The sequence below is a fragment of the Euprymna scolopes genome, chromosome 14 (genome assembly GCF_053919585.1).
Source record: "Euprymna scolopes isolate OS-2025 chromosome 14, ASM5391958v1, whole genome shotgun sequence".
In the NCBI taxonomy this organism is placed as follows: domain Eukaryota; kingdom Metazoa; phylum Mollusca; class Cephalopoda; order Sepiida; family Sepiolidae; genus Euprymna; species Euprymna scolopes.
In genome coordinates, this window is record NC_136495.1 from 51,245,763 (window position 1) to 51,268,048 (window position 22,286).

General features: G+C 32.0%; 1 protein-coding gene across 2 annotated transcripts in view; it reads right to left on the reverse strand.

Annotated features, from left to right (window-relative positions):
• LOC145292997 (serine/threonine-protein kinase SMG1-like) overlaps window positions 1-22,286 on the reverse strand; it is a 245,574-nt gene that overhangs the window by 86,935 nt on the left and 136,353 nt on the right. For both annotated transcript variants that reach the window (XM_080139251.1, XM_080139250.1), the window contains exons 39-46: window positions 17,797-17,986; window positions 16,035-16,254; window positions 14,763-14,933; window positions 11,581-11,712; window positions 6,079-6,173; window positions 3,262-3,360; window positions 2,161-2,311; window positions 925-1,047 (exon numbers count right to left, since the gene is read on the reverse strand). In XM_080139251.1, coding sequence (XP_079995377.1) covers window positions 925-1,047; window positions 2,161-2,311; window positions 3,262-3,360; window positions 6,079-6,173; window positions 11,581-11,712; window positions 14,763-14,933; window positions 16,035-16,254; window positions 17,797-17,986 — 1,181 coding nt within the window. The remainder of the gene's footprint in view (window positions 1-924; window positions 1,048-2,160; window positions 2,312-3,261; window positions 3,361-6,078; window positions 6,174-11,580; window positions 11,713-14,762; window positions 14,934-16,034; window positions 16,255-17,796; window positions 17,987-22,286) is intronic.

The window sequence follows — 22,286 nt, forward strand, 5'->3', positions numbered from 1 at the left end:
AGACTTTCTTTCATGCGCAAACCTATTCCCATCTGTGAAACACATTATCACAAGACTGCCTCCAAGCTGATTACAACTTGATCATCTTCAAATCCAATGTCAACAAATTCTTGTCCCCCTAAGTAATAATCAGTTCATGCCATTGATCAATGTAAGTACTCCCATCATGTTACTCATCTTTTGGCTAATAATCATTAACCCTTATCCTTGTCTTTGATAAATAGTGACCCAATATTTTCATCATATTCGGTTTAATGTCTCTTTTACATGTTGGCATGCACTAGAAGACTTCAAGAAACTGACTTTGGTCAAGTCTTGATCTTTCAGATTCATTTTTATCACTTCTTCCCATGTTTTCCTTGGCTATCTCCTGAAACTAAACCTGCTACCTTAACCATTTTAAATCTACTAACTCAAGAAACTTCATTCATTCTTTCAATATGGTCATACTATCAAAGTCGATTCTTCTGCACACATTTCCCTACACTGTCCAGATTTATCTTCCTATGAAGTCATCAGAACTAAGATTGTTTTGAATTATACAACAGGCTATGGTAGTTTGAGTATTGAAAGCTTGTGTGGAAGGTCTGATGAGATTGTTGAGTTTCTTAAGATGTATTGCTTGGTGTCCAAAAAACTAATTGGAGACTAATCTACTAAAATGATTGTGGGGAAAGAAAGATATAAACTGTAAACAAAAATAAATAAAAAATAATGAAAAAGATTAACATCTGTGATGACCACCACCACTTCTGCTCTCCTACCCAACCAATGTAGTTTAAAATATGTCATATAGTTTAACAATGCAAAAGGTTGTGTCAATGAAATGGATAACTATCATATAACTACATGTTGTGAAGACACAAAAAGAATAAGGGCAAGATTGAGGACCATTATATTAGATGTTAACAAAAATAAACATACTTTTTCTTTTAATGCTGGTGTCAATTTATTGTAATAAATGTCACTTGGCCTCTGCATTACAGGATTTGTACCAGTCGTCAAGGAGCCAACATTGGCTGTACCAGGGGCAGGAGAACTGGTCGGCTACAAGAGAAAAAGAGTCTTAAAGTTAAAAAAAAAAAAGAACACAAAATGATAAAGAAAGTTGCTTTTTGTGACATGGAATTATTAGCATACTGTAGAAGAAAAAGAATTACTATGTGCGTGTGTGTGTGTGAGAGAGAGTGAACAAACTTGAAATGAATTTGAATTATGTAAAATAATTGGATTCTTTTAAATTTCAAAATTACCAATAAAAATACCATCTGCTTATTTTAAATAATTCAAACTTGATATTTTACAGCTGTTTGCAAGGAAAACATTTTCAGTAACATCACCGCACTAAAAAGAAAAAATAAATAAAATATCGCTCAACTTCATATTACAAATGTTACTTTTAACTTTTCTTTTAAAGCAAAAATTGTAAACATGATATTTGAAATTGTTTTTTCCTAAAATTCCTTCTGACTAGCAATTTATCTTCACATGAGCATTCTCCAGATGAATATCACTAACACACACACACGTACATGTTGTACCCTGTTACTAAGAAACACCTTTATCCAAAATTGTTCTGTTTAGTCAATTATCTTATAAACTTGCAGAATACTCCTCCTGACATGAGTATTCTGCTTTTTATTAATCCTGATTTGCTACTTGTTAAGTGATTTGTTATTATATAAAGAAGTAACATTTCAAGTTTCTGAATTTTTTAGATGAAGATTGATCATTTGTATTATTTGAATTCTTCGGACTACTGCTCTCACTTGATTGTTATTTTTACAGGTCAAAAACAGTGAAGTGTTTTGTTTTTACTATTTTTATATCATGGATAAAAGCTGGCTATTTTAGGTGAAAACCTTTCTAGTCATTTACGGTCAATTTATTTTTGAATAGACTCACTTGATTTTCAACAATTTGTGATCCATTTGTAAATTGTGAATTAAAAACAAACCCCTCCCTCCATTCAACACACACCCTCCCAGCCAAGTAAATACATATGTAAGTATCCTCCTTGAAAAAAAAAAAAAAAAGTTTTCTGAATTTTCTTAGATAATGCAGGATATGAGTTTTGCAAGTTTGTGCCATAAGATGTACAAAAGCAAAATATGCATAAAATGGGTAAGATAATAAAATGTTTATAAAAATAAAAGTTACCTTCAGTGAGTGGGCAATCATTTCTCTCTGTTGCCATTTCTTGTAAAGGCTAAATAAAGGCGTAGCACCATCCACCCACTGGATCAAGCCAGATCGGGGACCTAAAGGTGTCACAGAGTAATGTCGAGCTCGATACATCGCTTGATGTCCCCTATAAAAATAATGGTAATCTCATTTAAACCAGTGAGTAGGTTTTTTTTTATATATATACATAAAGTGTTTTTTGTTTTTTTTTTTAAGAAAAAAAGTTTTCTTTTAATTCAACATCAGGGAATATTGCTGGTTAAGCCCTGGATTTGAAAAAAAAATACTTTAAAAAAAAATAGTTTTATCTTAAAAATATCATAAAACTACTCTTGCCTTAAAAATCAATTTGTTATTTTAGAAAATATTTAAAGTTTTATCAAATAAAACTGATTAAGGAATGATCAGAAATAGCTACAATTTTTTAGATACATCCCAACATTTCTATGATAGTCTGTGTTCATCAGTCACACTTATACTGGGAATGATATTTTCAATAAATTGTCAGATTTAAGTTGAAAATATATATATATTAGATTTCTTGGGAGCTAAGTGCTTGTGCAACTGCATCTACAATATTGATTATTATTGAGGACATTTGCTGATAAATATTGCAATACTGTTTTTTGCTGTATACAAATCCAAAGATACTATAACCATTTTATAATATCATAAAAGAAAGGGTCCATCAACTGTGCGTCATTAGAAACTTGGTATTGGTGGAATTATGGATGCCTTACGTATTCATCATCTCGTACGGTTTGGCTATGTAAAGTGTGCCCCATTTTGCATCTACTCACCTAGATATCTGAGGTATCAGGGAGCATAGTAGACAGAGAAGCAATTTCACTGCATGCAACATGACCGATAACAATATTTTGAATCAGACCACAGAGAGCAGACATGAAACATTGCATGGTGTGGCTCACCTCATGTCAGAGACGCGTAGCACATTAAATACCAAAATGAGATGATAAAAAATAAGCGATAATAATCCTAACTTCTTTGTCAGGTTAGGATTTTTTTTTAAATCTTTCTGAAATTTTACAAATTTATAAAAATTATTGTATTTCATACCTATTCGCATTTGAGAACATGCTGTTGACAATATTCAAGAACTGCATGATGCGTTCATCAAGATGTAAGTCTTCAAGACCTTTGAATAAATAAGGATATCTGCAATAGAAAATGTCATAACATGATGAAAAGCATAAATAACAAAAACAAAGAAAGGTTTAATATACACAAAGAATGATTACTTTTGTATAATTTTTACTTCATTGCATTTAATTGTACAAGTGAGCATGAAACACATTTTGATTTCAAGTTGTTTATTATAGTTAAACTTATTGAAATAGTTTATGAAGATTTTGACCAGATTTCTGGTTGATTGTTGCATTTTATGGCATGTCAACCATTATTGGGTTATTTTGTGCTGAAACTGTACACATGTTCCAGAATTTTTTTTAAATTAGGATAAATAATCTTGGTTATTTTCATATTTTAGTCAACAATCTTAAGTGCATCGATTCAAACTCAGGAACATTTATGAAATATTACACAATCCTTAACACTTCTATTCAGTTATGGTTGATGGAACAAGAACAATCTACCCACCGTGAATTAACTGAAGGATTCAGTTTGTAATTAAATATAGGTTTTATAGTTTTAAAAGATGCATCTGAAGAAGGTTGGAAGTGACATCTACAATGTGGCTGTTTTACAAGTACATTAACAGAATGTGTGTTTATGAACTTATAGCAATTGTGCTCCCTTAATACTTCCAACTAACGGGACAAGCAGCAAAATCCCATCCCTTCATTGTTAAGGTCCCTAAGTGCCGGAAAGCCTTTTACTCTGAGTGTTTTTCCCTCAGACTTCTAAACTTTGGAATTTCCCACTTCCCTGACTGTACTAAACTGCAGAAATTTAAATGTAATGTGAACAGATATCTCGCTACTTAACTCCCTACAGTCTCTGTTAGACATATCTCCAAATAGTAGCATCTTACGTCCAAGTGGTAAGATGTCTTATTTGGAATAAAAAAAAGAAAATTTTTTTTTTAATCAACAGAAATTTTGTGGAAATAAGATGAGAATGGTAGTCTGGCTAATCCAAACATACACATTTTGTGTATACGATTACTTTGTAGACGTATATTTTGTAAATCATCTGCAAATGATAGTTTCTATACAATCCAATAATAGAGTTCTTTAAAGGCACTACCGCTCCTTCGGGTGAGAGTGGACTTGTGAGTGATAACTAGGGCTAGGACAACAGCATATTCTTTTCATTGTTTTGACTCTCGAGTGCGTATCCGTTGATATCTTATATGCTTTTATATAGAGTGATGTGGTTCTCGGTTGATTAACTGTGTCAGATATATACTCTAGAGTCAAAACAATGAAAAAAATATTCTGTTGTCATAGCCCTAGTGATAATGAAAAGAAGCTCCCAAGTTACGGCCTATCCACTGAATGCAGTTTTGTGTTATACCCAGGATATGAAAAATGTGAGACTTCACTTGTTGGTAGGGTTTGGAGAGAGGACATGCAGAAAATGGTAGAAAAAGCTGAAAAAGATGATGTGGTGGAAAAAAAAAGCAAACAATGCAACTTAATGTCATGTTTGGGACAAATTCTCACCCTTTCACCGCAGGTTAGAGTGGACCTGAAAATAATGGCAACTAAGAGGTGATTTCACACTCCTCAAAGTTCTGAAATTGGAGTATCAACACCAAATGAACTTTATGGTAAGATTCAAGATTTAGGAGATTTTCTTATTTTTGTTTTTTGAAGGATACAAGAAATTCTAGAATGTTTTCATGACAGTTATAATAAAGAGAAAAAACATGCAAAGTTTTTCAATTTTGTTTTATTTCAATTTTTATTCATCTTAACTTTCTTTAGCTTGTCTTCAATATTTCTATTTTTTTTTTTTTTTATTAGTTTCCTTACTCATCATGGAGTCTAAAATTGGGAGACGATAAGAAAAAAAATGTCTTTTCATTGCCATGACAGGGTTATGTAGAAGGTATATTCATTTTGAGAAGGGTTCTAAATCACATGTATTCCATTATTTCTGCTATCAAAGTGTACAGATTGTATCTGTTTAATAACCATGATGAATTCTTACTTTCCAAATTGATTGAATTTTAGGTGCTACTTTGTCATATATTTGGAAATGTATATTAGTGGTAACATTGATGAGCTTGAGGGGGACATAAGCTATTAGTTATGACATGATTTGATTGAATGAGGCATGTTCAACTTCCTATCTCGTCTAATTAAGGACCAAAATGGCATTTTATTTTCATAATTATGAGCTTGTCAGCCACCATGACCCCATTTAATTGGTCTATAAAACTTGTATTACACATTATCAGAAAATGTTAATAATTGTGCTTATCCCTCTCTTAATTAGCATGATCATAACACTACCAATTTTTATGTGCTAAAATAAAACTTTATAAAACATTGTGCTATATTTATAGTGGTAGTATGTATCTTGTTTACTTTTGTTGGGAGTCATTAAAAGAAAAAGGAGAAGGAAATAGATCAAATAAAAAGAGAAAAGATCAAATAAAAAAAAAACAACAAAGAAAAAAGAGCAATGAAAAAGAAAAAGATCAATGAAAAAAGACCAGCAAAAAAAGGAAAATGAAAAAGAATACAAAAAAAAAAAAAAGAAAAATGTGGAAAAAAAATAGAAAAAAAGAGATCCAATAAAAAGAGAAAAAGAAGGAAAGAAAGAGGGAGAGGAAAAGAGAAAGAGGAAAGAAGGGAAAAAAGGAGGAAAAAAGATCAAAGGAGAAGAGAAAGAAAATAAAAAGGGAAAAGAAAGAAAAGGAAAAGAAAAAAGAAATAGGAAAAGGAACATGAAATGACTACTTGCTTTTTTCCATCTGTACCAATGAAAACTAATTTCTTGGGTTTTGTTTTAGTCGGTAAAATTTGGACATTCAAACTCATTGAATGGATTGTAACAATCTGAAATAAAAAAGAAAAGGTATTTTATTGATTTATAATGTAAAGTTTCTACACTACATAGAGAATAAATCAATTATATTTTTGATTAAACTTAAACATCTTTTTTATATCATATTTATTTGTTTTGGGGGAGGTGAGGTTGATTCCAATAGAATAAAGACAAAACATTGTAAGAAATACTGAAGTAAAATGTCATAAATTGACTAATTTTAGAAAAATTAATAAAAATTATGTGTTTGCATATCAATGATATTGTAACATGTAGCACTACAGATACCAATTCTTTGAGCACAGCAGATTATCCAAATTGAAGCTCATCACAAACAGCTGAAGTCTTGTTGTGTAGATAACATGTAGCAGGTGTTCTCTCTTCTCTTTTCAATTGTTTTGTCATGATGTGTGTTGATTGATAGCAATAGTTACAAATAATGATAGCACAAAATCATTTGGGGTTTAACACTGTTTTAATAGTTTTTATTTTTCATTATACAGTATGTATGCATATATATATTAACAACCTTTTGTCTGTATGGGAGTAGCTGTCAATAGAGCACAGCCACTCTCTGTTGTGGTTTAGTAAAAAGATAGATCTTTTCAGTTAATATGGTACAGGTCTCTCACCTGTTTTTTATCTGACAAAATATCACGATACAGCTTCAATTCTAAACTTTTAATTTCTAACAGAATTTTCCATTATTGTAACTTGATGGCTATGTGAAAAATACTGTTTTAATATTATGTTTACATGCCTGCATTTAAATATTGCTACAGTGAGTGCTGAACAAAAATAAAAAAATAAATAAAATAAAACTCATTTTAAAGCTAGATAATTAAATACTAATTAAAATGATATTTAAAATGAAGATGTTGAAGATGTCAATCACAAATGTAATGTGGGTAAATCACACCATTAAAAATTTTTTATTTTTTATAAAAAATGGACGAATCTCTTCTCCCTCTGATTGATGTACAGGCCAGCCAGTCTGAGATCACTTCTACAGATTGTCATCCAGATGTAATTAAACTTGCTCATGCATTATTTAAAAAGAAAGATGTTGTGAAGAGATAAGTGTCATAATTTGAATGAAAAATGTAAAGTTTAAATAAAGTTTTAAAATAGTAGATTAATTTTCTAAGTGGTTGAAACAATGTAAATGATGGACACTAGATGTAGTAATATTGAAATTGGGATGTAAAATAACATTAAAAATGATATTTTCTATAAGAATAGATTAAGAAAATGAAAAATTTCATTGGAAGTTTCTGATTTTAAAATTATGATTACATGGCATGATATGATGTCATGAGAGGAAGTATAGAACAAAAAAAAAGAGGTACAGTGTCTGCCTATGGCAAATTAGAAATCAAAGTGATCGAACATGTTTTTGACCCCTTCTCCATTCCATATAGGTTGCAAATGCAGTTCATATTGTTGTACTCACTACAAATTACTGAAGATATTAAATTCAAATCTCAGAATAAATACAGTTATTTTTTTCTTTTTAACTATTTATTGCCACAAAGAAAAGATTACCCTCTCTATGATTGCAACATCATGATTATCACTATGTTTACAAGTAGATGTTACCAACAACAGCAAAGAGACAGATTTGTATTTATTTTGGCATTCACCCTAGAGCAGTTGATTCAGCTTCATCCAGAAAATTTACTGCATCCCTAACGAATGCTGACCAAGTGCAACAGTCCACTGTAGAAACAGATACAAGCATAAGCTAATATTGGTTCCAGTAACAAACTCCATATAGACGAGGACCCAGCATCCTATTTCATCATCCTGAGCCAAATTTTCACCTAGCTTCTGCATTTTATTTATTTTTTTTCCAAACCTGAAGAGGAGACGGATCGATGGTTTTGTGAATGAAGTCATCTGTATAACAAACAGCATGACCAAACCAACAAAGATATCTTTGGATAAACAGCTTTTTCTGTCAACAGAAAAATATGACAGTCTGTGAGGATTAAAGAAGCTTCCCACATTATGTTAGAGAACTTCTGAAATGGCAATCTGATTACAGAGACACATTAACAAACTCATTAAATCCAAACAAATCGTTTAAATAAATTTATGGAAATTCAAATAAATTATTTCTTCCGTCACATGTTCAACATTAATATTTGCAATTCTTTTTTCAGTTGATACATTATGAATATATACTTGAGCAGGAGTAATTTAATTTCATAATCGTTATAACAAATGCTAGCGATATTTCATATTCTATAAACTACCATCATAACAAATAAACTGAGAAGGGCATGAATCAAAGTAACAAATAAACTGAGAAGGGCATGAATCAAAGTAAATCTAACAAATAATCAAAGCAAAAAAAATATTCAAATTTACTCATTAAACTTTAGCCACGAGTGGCCTCTGGGCCTTGATATGCTGGGACTTTCCCTGTAAAAAATGAATCAACTAAGTTATTCCTTTTGATCTATTTCTATGTGTTGCCTCTGAACATCAGGGGCACTTTCAAGATAGCACTTTGACAACAGAGAAACACTGACAGACCTAAAATTAAATCCATGAAGATCTGTTACATTACTGAATGTATATATAATTTACTAGCTTGCATTTTCAAATGCTTGCTAAAATTATCCATGCACCTGACAATTCTTTTATCGTTATTCTCAAAATCAACAAAGACAAATTTATCAACATAGAAGTTTATTTACAATAAAACTTTTTCCCCATTAATAAAGAGAGAAAGGTTTAGTAGTAGGGGTTGATTTGTGCGTGTGGCAGTGACAGTTAAGAAATGTCAATCACGCTCAATGGCTGCTGGTCTTCTGTCTTCATTTTCTGTTGTTTATATCAACCATCTTGTATAGACATGAACCTACATTCCGAAAATGTAATTCTTTTTTATTTTTTAATGCACAATTCCTAACCTTCTGATCTGGAATGTAAACAATTTCTTTGTTTTTCAGTGATAATTATAATTCTGGTCATATTATGGAATACAAGAATGTAAATCAAAATTCATTTGGAATGTGCATGTGTGCACACCTTTGCTTTCATTGGTATCACCTCAGCTCCATATCCACCAGATCATCTATCTAGCCACAATAGAAACCTTTTTATTTCTACTGCTATCTGCATAGAGGCAGCTTGTAACCTGGAGAGGGGGGGGGTATGTAATCATTAGCATACCAGTGCAAAATGTGACCACAGTTGATTACTAATAAGTTTATTTAATGCTCACAACTATCAACATGTTAGCTACTCAACATCCAGTCTCTTAGAGGATACTCTTAAATACTATTAAAGATAGGTCTGTGTACATGTAGAGATATATTACGGTTCTCTACTAATTAGAGCAGTGCAGCTTCTGGTTGTCATGCAGGATAACCTTTCCAATGCCGTCATCTTTCTGCCAAAGCATCTGTTTCTTGATGATTGGCATAAGAACTACAACTACCCATATAGAATAGAAGGAGGCTTTAGTTAAGCTAGATATAGAGCATATAAATTTGAAACCACAGCAACAGCTTTGGTGTAATGACTGCCATGATAAGATGGATATGTGGCAGCAGAAGCTTGGTACTGATGGGATTTTGGATGCCTTATGCACTCTGCATCTCAGTTGATTTGACCATGTATAGTATGCCACTGCCTGCACCAACTCAATAACATGCACAGATACCACAGGCTGAAAGCGTGTTCAGATTTAGGTTCTAGACTTTAGTCATTTTAAGTTCATAACTTAGCTAGTGTGTGAATGATATCATTAGATCCTGTTTTTAGTTTGTCATTCCCCATTTTCTTTTTTCACATCTCATATTTAGTTTTTTTGTTTTTTTTTAATTCTCTATCTCATCCCTAATCAGGTGACAGATCACTTTTTTTTTTTAAATAGAAATCGCTCGAGACAAGGCATGAAGCCACCTGATGTAAGGAGCTAACAAGAATGAAAGCTGATTATTGCAAAGACAGGAGATGCCTATTAGCCTTAGTTTTGAAAAGACCAAGGCTGTAGATAAAAGGAAAACAATGAGGAGGAAGAGAGTTCAACAACCTTGCAGTTCTTGAAAGATGCTACTGGAACATGAAGGTGTATTACAATGAGGTATTAAAACAGTGAATTGATGGATACCACTAGCCCAATGAGTTTAACGAGCTGGAACAAAGGAAGCAGTGAATACATCGGATAATTCCGAGCAAGACATACGATAATAGTACTTTTTCAAAATTTTTGTAAGAGGTGTAAGGTTAATAAAGCATTTGCATCCACATCATCCTTTCAACTGGCAAATTGATGTATCTGCCATAGTTTAGTAAAGGAGGGGGGGTCTTACTAATAATTTATGTCGGTTAGCCATGGTATGATTTCTTATGGTGATTGAAGAAGAACGTATAATATAAATATGGTATTTTTGGTGAGAAGAGTGAATGTAGGAACTAGCATAGTTAGCATTAGTTTGTTAGAATTGCCCCCATCCACCTTTTTTTGGCCTTGTGCCAAATTTTTTAACAAAAAAAAGCAAAAAAAAAAAAATTGTAATTTTTATTGGGAATAAATATTTACCCTCAGGCAAGAAAGTGTAAGGCCAAAGAAAACTTGGTTTGAACGTATATGAAGTGATCTCATTGCTTATAACATGACTGATATACATCCTTTCAATGAAACCGCATGGAGAGGGAGTATGAAATATTGCTTCGTGTTGTCCACAATTGAATCCAGGACATTCACGATATCTTAAATACCAGAACCAATTTGAGCATGATCCATTGAAATCACTTCTTATAAATCATTTTTCGAGTTTATACAACACCAGCAGGAAGATCTGACACCGAGATTGAATAATGAATCTTTTGTCTTATCTTCTGCAACATAAGACCACATTATTTTTTTATCATTATTCTTACAGATCGATTTCTGTAAATTTACAGTCCTCAAGAAACTCCCAGCAATGATCATATTTTTAGTTTGAAGCTTTTATAATGATTTGGGACCACTTTTATTGTTTTTATTTACTTACCTCCTCATGGAGATAGAATTAGACACAAGATCGATTTTTAATGTGGTAAAATACAAGCTTTCCAAAAGAAGCACCCTGGATTGAGACAAAAAATAAAGTTGCTTTGATCTACCAGAACAGGTAAATTTTGCTCCTAGTCAAAACGCTACTCCCATCGTCTTCTCCATAAAGTTTTACATAATTTTAACATAAATTCTCTTTTTTTTTTTAAATAAGAACTTCCATGCATATATAGAACATATAGAAACATTATCAAACACAGATACTAAGCAACAAATAATAAGTATCTATAAGTGACATTTTACAATTGCTATATAAAAAAAAAAAGTTGAAGATACTACCATTGTGATACAAATTAAGTATTAAGTTAGTATGAACTAGCAAAATAGAAGACAATGATATTTACCTTCCCAGCAATGGTAAGACCAGGCATTGGGATTTCAGATTTGTGCATGCTACCCAATTTTGGGCTGATTTCATCCATCCGAAGTAATAAACTGTTTCTCTTTTGGGCTCTCTGCTGTAAACTATGGTGAAGCTGAGAAGAAACGAAATCGTATATGGACATGTAGTGTAAATAATGAGTTAAAAAATGTTTATATGCAAAATAAACTTTGACATTTACAGATAATTTACATCTTGTAATATACAAAAATTGAAGTAAAAAATAAGATATTTTTTGTATTGGAGAGCCCATTTCATATTAATAAGGGAAATTATTGAATGTTACAGAGAAGGTGAAAAAATGAAAAAGAAACTAAAGAGAAATTACTATATTTATAGGCAGATGAATTCCATTTTTTTCCCGACATTAAGTTGTCATGCACAATTTTCTTTCTAAGCAAAAACAATTTCTATTTTTTCTGAAGAGTATGTCAATGAAAAGATTCGATATTGACATAATAATTTGATTGTTTCTGTTTAATGAAACAAGTCTGTAAAAAATGTGCCAAAATTTTGAAATGCTGAATGAATTTGGTAAGGAAAATAAATATTTGGAACTTGGAATATAGCTATACTATTATATATATATATATATATATATATATTATATATATATATATATATACACACACACACACTAATAACTGTTGAATATTGGCTTTTAAAATGGATTCCAAATTTCAGATTTACACTTATATAGCATTCCATGCATTCTCATGCAGAACGTTTTAAGAACTAAATAAATTTTTAAAAATTTTAACAGTCATTATCGTCAATTTACATCTTGAGAGATCATCAGACTCAAATAACATTTTTGTAGTTATTTTGTTTACTAATTTTTTATTACATTTTCACCCCAAATAAGGCACATTGCCACTTTGATGTAGGGGCTACTATCAGGGACCTAAGTTGCAGGGGTACTATGTAGGGAGTTTAGTAGCAAGATGTCTGTTCACATTACACTTGAACTTCTGCATGTCAGTACAGTTGGGGAAGCAGGAAACCGGAAGAGAATTTCAAAGTCTAGCAGTTCTGGGAAAGAAGCTATTAGAGTAGAAGGCTTTCTTACATCTAGAGATGGTAGTTCGTCAGAGCATCCACCATTAAAATACTTGTAAAACAGGCAGAGGGATGCAACATTTCATTGATAGGACAGGGGCTGAAGCTTAGATGACAGTTCGGGACCTATTATGTTGGCAACTTTCTTTTGAACCCTGTCCAGGAGCGAGAGACTAGTAGTAGATGCACCAGCCCTAATGTGATAGCAGTACTCCATACATGGGCGAATGGTGGCTTTGTAGAGATACAGGATACTTTCAGGCGTAAGTAACTTTCTAGCACAGGAGAGAAAGTCCACCTTCTTTGCAGCAGCCTTGGCAATAATCTTAATGTATCTATTCCAACTCATGTTTCCTGTGAACGTTAAGCCAAGGAGTTTGAACGAAGTGCTCAGGTAAAGTATCTCTAGCCATAGCTATTGGTGGTTGGTAATGTTTCATGCAATTATTAAAGGCAACGAGCTTTGTCTTAGCAGCGTTGAACATTACCATCCATTTTTGACCCCATTCCACTACAAACTGAAAGTCTGCCATTACCTTAGATATGTGCTCATTAGTTTTCCCCACATGCCTGCTATAGAGCGTGGTGCCATTGGCAAATATACCCATCTCAGAAACAATTTTATCAGGTTAGTCATTTATGAATATCAGAAATAATAAAGGTCCAAGGATCGATCCCTGAGGTACATCCGCATTTATATCAAATTTTTTGGACGTACGCCCATAGAGGACAATCTAGATTCTTCTCTCATTTAAGAAGGATCTAATTATGCTAGGCATTCATCCAGTAATACCATAGGATTATATTTTCATGAGAAAATCATGCAATACCCTGTCAAAAGCCCTAGATATATCTAGGGCTACTGCCCTCCCCTCCCCTGCCTTATCCAGTGCTTGATATAAATGTTTAGAGATTACAGTAAGAATATTTGCAATGGGCTTGCCTAAATCCATATTGGTGGTCAGACAGAAGTTTAGCAGCTGTAAGGTGGTGGACTAGAGCTTGATTAATTAAGGACTAAAATATTTTGGCGAAAAGAAAGGAGACTAATGGGGCGATAATTTAATGGGTCAGTTCTTTCACCAGAGTTTTTGTAAACTGGTACCACAGAAGCAATTTTCCAGTAGCCAGGAAAACAAGATTTGTTAAGGCATTTATTAAAGAGTTTAGAGAGAACTAGAGCAACCTCAGTGGAGCATTTTTTTAATAGCACAGCCGAGATGAGATCAGGTCTACATGCTTTTGAGGTGTCTAGGTTTTTTATATCATGCACTTGAGAAGGCATGATTTTCAGATTATCTACCATGGTTTCTGTCCGCAGAAGAAAATCAGGGAGGGAATGAATTGCTGGGTCCAAGGTAGAGTTTGAAGCAAACTGACGGGCAAGCATGTTAGCTTTCTCAGTTGCTGTGCAAACAACCTCATGATTGTTGGATAATGGGGGTATTGTTGACTGCCCATTATTTACTACACAATTTTAGATTTTCCAGAAATCACGAGTTCCTAATTTCTGCACTTCAATGTGTTTCCTAGTGGTTTCAGTATATTTACTATAGAAAGTAAAATATAATTATATAACTCAAGTGACCTGCAGCAACTTTATATGAAACAGTTACAGAAAATAAAAAGCAAACAAAGCACAAAAAATGTATTTGAGTCACCTGATGAATCATTGTGAAAGCACCTATCATGACAGATTGAACAATATATAATTTACACACACACAATAGTATAAAAATATACTTATTGCAAATAAGCTAGAGTGAAACGTTTTTGTTTAATTTATAAATTATCAGGTTAATGGTTATTATATAAAAAAAATCATGGTAGCTTTCAGATAATAGTTTATTTCATCCACCTTGGCAATTTCTTTAAACCACAACCAGTGATTTACATTTCTGAAATATGAAAATATATTAGGGACTTTGAAAAGTCATGCTCAGATCATGGCTTTACTGAATTACTTCTGTTGGTTATGTCAGGCCTCTTAATCCCATCTGCATGGATCATTTCAGGATCATTTTCAACAGAACTGAAAAAAAAAAAATCATTGCATAAAAGTAAAAATAAAAATAAAATACATACTTGTTTGAAAAGTTGCCAACTCGCATGAGGATTACTTGGATTATTTGGGTTTTTCAGGCGATTCAAAGCTTCAGAAATTGTCCGCCCATAAGTTGTCTGAAACCATTGCTCATGAGGAGTCTCTGCTATCTGTGAAGTGACATCAACCAATCTCTCCATTGTATAAAGTGTCTAAGATACAAAAACAAATTCAATTTTAAAATCCGTAAACAAAAATTCATTTTCTTTCATATCCAGCTAAAATTTATTATTTCAATTGAAAACTTTGGTAAAAATTCAGAATAGAGATTACATCAATTGTTTGTTTTTTTTGTTTATTTTTCTATTTACCATTTCTTTTTTTGTTTTGTGACGTTTAAAAATTGATTGTAAAAACAATGAAACAGTTACAAATGAGTATGACTGAATTTTGAAAAAGGGTTTCGGCACAAACCACAAATCTACTGAATCATGGGCCTGGTATTTATCTGAATTGTCATTATGAGACAATTTATGAGAGTTCAATCTTCGCTCTCATGTAACATTACACTGGACATTTCTGCTGTTCGAAACTCAACTCTCAATAACAAGTGAAAGATATGTTAAAATGGGAAAAAGCTCACAAAACTTCCTCCAAGCAGTTTGTACACACAAGATCAAACTTAATGTTCCTCACCAATACAGGTTATAACCATAATGGTATTTACCTACGGTGGGTTGAGCCTCCAATGTGTTCATTGCATCAAGGTTGTCCACTTCTGCTGATCAGCAGCTGAATCGTTAGCATACTTCAGTCATTACCAGTTCCAGCATTAACTCCATGTCTGTCCTTACTGTTTCTATCCAAGTCTTCAGTTGGCCGCTTTTGTGCTTTTTCCAGCAAGCAGGTTCAATTAGGGCTACCTATTTGCAGATAAATTCTTCTTAATGACATTGAAAAAAATGACCAAATCAGTAAAGTTTCTGGTGCTGGTGGTGTTACATCTTGCGTTGATGGTATGGTTTGAAATTTGGTCAGAGGCAGATGCATAGCATGTTCCAGAAAAGTACATGACGAAGACCACAGGTGTATGAAAATCTTTGCACAAGGGCTAGGTTTCACAATTATGCAGGAGTATTGTCATCAGTATTTCGTACAACAAGTAAAATTCTCAATACAGGTCAAATCACCATGATAAAAAAAAACAAGTTCACGAGTGTTTTATCTATTATCATAATAACAAAACATTAATGTTATAGACTTATTATTGTATCATTTTACAAAGACAAAAATCTCAGCCACTTAATACCTACCGGCTTCATAATGGTCTTGTGCTTCTCTCGAATGATAGCTACTTTTTCTTCTTTTGATAAAGTCTTGTTTGTTCCAACCTTCTTGAGTTCATTATCCAATTGTGCAAGACGTCTTGTGACATCCTGATGATGTTGGTTTAACGTTCCAAGCCAGAGTTCATCCCAGAGCAATGTGATACGGCGAAGCTCTTGAACCACCTGTTGAACTTGTTGAATCATTCTGACAAAAATTCAAAATTTAATTTATACACTTGAAGCATCGAGTTAAAAGACGTTTTTTTTCATTTTCAAACATGTTAAAATAATCCATCATGTAATAAAAACTAGCAGAGCTACCTGGTGCTCTTAATGCATTATTTTTTTTATAAATTTACAAAGATGTCGAAGACATTTTAACGTATTAATCTTTTAGTGAAATAATTACAGAAATTCCAGAAACTCTTAGCTTAACATACAGAGTGTTCAACATTTACAGTTACAAACTTTCTATTATTATCTATATTTACTGAATTTTCATGAATTTTTATTTGGGGGGGGGGGGGGGTATATGGATAAAGTTCAACTTGAAGATTACTTTTTACAATATGCCACATAATTTAGGGAGACGAATTGCCAAAAAATCTGCAGTGAACATTGCGAAGATCTTAAATGTGAACAAAATGTTAGTGTGGAGAGCACTAAAATGTATCAAATCAACTGGTGAGATCAAGATATTTGATCCATCTTGGAGAGTAATGTCTCAGCTTCCCACCATATCAATTTGGAGGCTTTGAAGAATGGGCCAAAATCTCTCCCAAAATCACTTGTGACTCGTGTAGAGCATTCACCAAGTATTTACAGCAAGTTATTGATGCACAGGACAGTTACACTGAATAGTTTGGATATTTGGTATCTAGTAATATTATTTATTGTATATATTTTGTTGGGGTAATCTGTATTGTTTAATTTATTTAATAAATATGGGAAAAAACTTTGTTACGTTAATTATTGAACATCCTGTATATATTATTTTCTATTTAATGATTCAAGTTGAAGTCCTTTATGTTTCACTGTTATATATCCGAGCGACCTTTTGTATAAGTAAATTTTCCAAATATAAGTCAGCTTATACAAGTGCTAGGTCTGCAATATGTGGAATTAGTATGCTTAGAAATTTAAACTGCATTTTTTTATCTTTGTTTATAAATAACTGAAAGCTTCTTTAGAATAATTATTTTTATAAATATTTATTATTTACAGGGGAAGAGGTGGATACACGGCTTTGCCCGGGTGTAAAATATGCTTAAATAGGATATTTTAATTTGTCCAGATTTCATATCTATTATTATAGTCATGATTTCAAAAGTTAAAAATAAGTATTTAGGTGCCATCAGCTAGAATTGAAACCGATACTGTAGCATTCAAAGCTGATGACGTTACCACTGTACCAACAAGACACACATATAAACCAATTAAAAATTAAAAATAAACTAAGATGAATGTACAGAATGTTTAACAATATTTTCAATTTTTACCCATTTTTGACCCCTTAAAAACAATTTTAACTGGCTGAAGATCCATAAAAGAACGGCCGTAAAAATTCCAATCATTTGAGGCCCCTAGCACCACTCTGTGACTTTTAGTTTCGGAGGAGATAGAGTTAAAAAATTTGGAAACACACAGACATCTAGCCGTTTGTATATTAGATATAGAAGAGAGGAAAGTAGATTGAAGAATAAAATCATCAGTAAAACAAAATAATGTGTTACAAAAATATACTTACTCAGAATTATGGTGAGACAGGGTATCTACGATAGCAGTTAAGCATATCTGCATGATTGTATTTGTTGGATCATCTGTGAGATTATTACCATCATCTTGTTCATCAGGCGGATCTTGAGAATCATGTTCAGTGACGATGGCAGCCATGGAACAATCTTCTTCATTTTGGATCAGGTAATTGTTCAAAAGACCTAGAGAAATGGGGAAATGACAAAGTAAAAATTGGAATCTAGATAATATGGGGGTGGGGGAAGATGAAGGGAGGAATTTATTTGTTAACTTGTATTGATGGCAATAGTTTGCAAAATGAAATGAAGTCAATATCAATATTGTTTTTTATATTTTAATTTATTTTATTAACTGTATTTGAGAGCTAACATTAAATGTATTAACATAAAAACAAATTTGAAAAAATATTCTCAAACATTTTAATTTTTTTTTTTTTTTAATTTCTTCTGGTCATTTATTTATTTGGGAAAGGGGTTGTAACAATAGTTTTAAAATAATAAAGAGTATGACAGTTGATATGTAAATAAACATTTTTATAAAAAATGGATGTTAGATTGGTTGGTTAGTTTATTGGGGCTTCACGGCATATCAACCACTGTGGGTCATTTAATGCCAAGCTATGTATTTAGTTGAGATTGTTGATTTTTTTTTTTATTATTATTGTCAGAGTTAATGTATTTTTAAAATTTTTTAGTTTTTACGGTTTAAAGTGATTTGAAGAGTGGTATTTTTTTTATTTTTTTAAGTATTTGATGATTTGGTGTGGTGTTACCTTGTGAAAGAATTCTTTGATTTTATGTACTGTATAATATTTATTTCTGGTAGTTTCGTATTTTTGACATTCTGTTAATATGTTTTATTGTCATTGGTTTGTTGCAAAAAGTGCATTTTGGTTTATCTGTTGCTTCAATTAGGTACAAGTGTGTTAATTTAGTATGTCCAATTCTGATTCTGTTTAGAACGATATTTTCTCTTCGTCCTTTTGTTGTTTTGTTTTTTTGTTTTATTATGGGTTGGTGTTTGTGTAGTTTGTTTTGGGTATATGTGTCCCATTCTGTTGGCCATTTATTTTTGTCATATTCCCTTATTTTTCTGTTGAAATCTGTGTATGGTATTTTGATGTTTATTATATTTTTGCTAATGGCTTCTTAGGTCAATTTTTCAACTTCTTCATTACCTGGAATACCAACATGACTTGGTAACCAGGCTAAGATTATTTCTTTTCCTTTCTCAATAATTTCATTGTATTTGTTCATTATATCTAATATATAAGGATGCTCTAATTCTTCTCCTCTTAAAGCTAAGATGCATGACAAAGAATTGGTATATATAATGAATTTTTTCTTATTGTTGTTCTTAATTCAAGTGCCATTTTGACTGCTTGTAGTTCTGCTGTGTATATTGATGCGTCGATGGGAAGTCTTATTTGGCGATGGTTCTGTCCATCTGTATATGCCACACCTGTTCCTTTTTTTGTTTTGGCTCCATCAGTGTATATTTCTTTGTGTTGTAGGTACTTTTCTCTGAGTTCGCCGAAGTGGCTTTTATTTATTAAGTTGTTGGTATTGTATTTTTGGTATTTAGTAAAAGTCAGATAAGTGCTTGGATCTTTCAAAGTCCATGGTGGTTTGTTGCTTACTGTGTGTGTGACTATGTTATTAGGGTTTTCGTTAATTTGAGTTAATATTTCTTTGATGCGATATCCGAAAGAAGGTATGTTTTTTTGTTTGCTGGTATAAAAGTTTGTATATTGTAGGTTGAAGGTTTTTTCATATGTTGGGTTGTTTGGATCACTTTGTAGTTTTATTGCATATTGTGTTATTAATTTCTGCCATCTTAAATGTAGAGGGGGTTCATTGGCTTCTATGTATAGGCTTTCCATGGGTGATGTTTGATATGCTCCCAGACTAAGTCTTAATCCTTGATTTTGTATTGTTATTAATTTTTGGAGATAGGATTTACAGGTAGAGCTATATGTGATGCATCCATAATCTAATTTTGATCTTATGTGTGCCTGGTATATTTTTAACATTGTGTCTTGGTCTGCTCCTCAGTCTATTTTTGATATTACTTTTAATATTTTCATTGCCTTTTTGCATTTTTGCTTTAAGTTAGTGATATGCATATTGAAATTAAGTTTATTGTCCAGTGTGATACCTAGAAATTTTGTGTGTTGTGCTATTGGGATTGCGTTTCCTTCTATTTGTAGTTCTGGGTCCAGATGATATTTTTGTTTTCTGCAGAAATGAATACAGACAGTTTTGTTTTGTGCCAACTTGAATCCATTTTTATCGATCCAGTTTTCTATTTCGTTTAAGCATTGCTGCATCTTTCTTTCAATTGTTATATTTAATGCAGAATATGCAATTGAAAAGTCATCTACAAATAATGATCTTTCAAATTATGTGTCAACAATTTGTGTAATTTCATTTATTTTAATTAAGAATAAGGTGGTGGATAATATACTACCTTGTGGCACTCCTGCTTCTTGCTCGTATTGATCTGATAGTGTGTTTCCTTGTCGTACTTTGTAATATCTTTGAGACAAAGTTTTGTATAAATATTTCCATATTTCCTCTTATCCCCATATTCCATGTATGTCTCTTAGAATTCCATATTTCCAGGTTGTATCGTAGACTTTTTGGATGTCAAAAAAGACTGCCACCACGTGGTGTCCGCGTACAAAACCGTCTCTAATAAATTATTCTAGTCATGCTATTTGGTCGTTTGTGCTTTGTTTTTGTCTATATCCACTCTGATATTTTGATAAGAGATTGTTTTTTTCCAGGTACCACATTAAGCGGTTATTTATCATTCTTTCCATAGTTTTGGAGAGACAGCTGGTTAGGGCTATGGGTCTGTAACTGGTTGGGTTACTTGCATTTTTATTTGGTTTGGCAATTGGTATGATGGTTGATTCAAACCAGGATTTTGGTATTTCTCCTGTATTCCATATTTTGTTATATATGTTAATTAATAGTTTTAAAGATGATTTTGGTAGTAGTAATACACATGGACAAAAAAAAAAAACGCTTTGGATAATCACAGATTTCAAGGTAGTTCTACTAAAATAGCCATATTTTTCAAACCAAAGCACTTCAAGTCTTCAAATTACTACTGTTTTGTTTGGAAATGAATATACTTTCAAATGAATTAATAAATATGAATGTACATTATATATTTTAAGAGTTTTAAGCAAATAAAGTGATAAAAATGTGAACGTCATAAAATGGTATTTTCGGTAAGGTTTTATAATGACCCTCCCTGTTTTCTAAAGGCCCGTACCATGATTGCATGAAGAATTTTGTCATGAAATTTGGGAACCAATCAGAAGAGGTGTTAATCTTAATATTATCAAGTGTCCGAAATATTTTTGACCATTTCTTTTTTTTTGTCGTGTTAAAAATAAACTTTAATATGATGAGTATCGAACATTTTGAAAAAAAATTTCATCAGACACCCACTAGTAAGTAAATCATTCTTTTTACTATCTTTATCAATTAAAAGTATTATTCTATGTTGAGTAGGACCACGGTAATTGATAATAATTTAAAAGGACCTACTCGAAAAAAAAAAAAATGTTTCTATTTCTCAAGTTTGGTCAAATTAAGTTAGCAGCAGCAGCTGTAGTATTAGTCATAGCACAGTATAAAAAACACGCATTCTTTAATTTTTATTCACGAACGAATTAAGAAAAACATGAAAATATGAATATAAATGTTCTGATATGTTTAATTAGAGCTATTTTGTTATCAGAATAACATTAGTTTAGAACTATTCGGTTTTCAGAATGTGTAATAACAACAATCACATTTCTGATCAAATTAACTTTTGTAGATATATAGCTTGCGTGCACTTTTATTCATTGCATTAGTTTTGAACAGCGAATTAAAACAATGTTTTACTGCGAACAGCCACAAATGTTTTTTCAAAATCAAAAGATGTATGAAAATCTTGTTTGTATTACTATACACATAAATTTGAAAAAGTTGTCAAAAAACAAATATATAACAAATAAATGTTATCAAAGGCAAGATAAGTTACTTTTCTACCTAACTGGATATGTTTTTAGTGTTTATATTTAATGTAACATGTTTATTCAGCTCGAAAAACAGTGTTTACTGATGTACGTATTCGAAAATTTAAAATGGTGGCCGACTCTCTCTTTGAGGCAGTAAGTTTGGGAAAATGAGTTATAAATAAAAAACCAGACAAAATACTGTTAGAAACTCACTCAATATATGTTATCGTGACATAGGCGGATATACATTCGGTGGGTTTTTAACAGTATTTTGTCTAGTTTTTTATTTTTAACTCATTTTCCCAAACTTACTGTGTGAAAGAGATAGTCGGCCGCCATTTTTAACTTTCCAATACATCGGTAAGCACTTTATGTTTTTCAAGCTGAATAGACATGTTACATTAAATAAAAACACTAAAAACATATCCAGTTAGGTAGAAAAGTAACTTATCTTGCCTTTG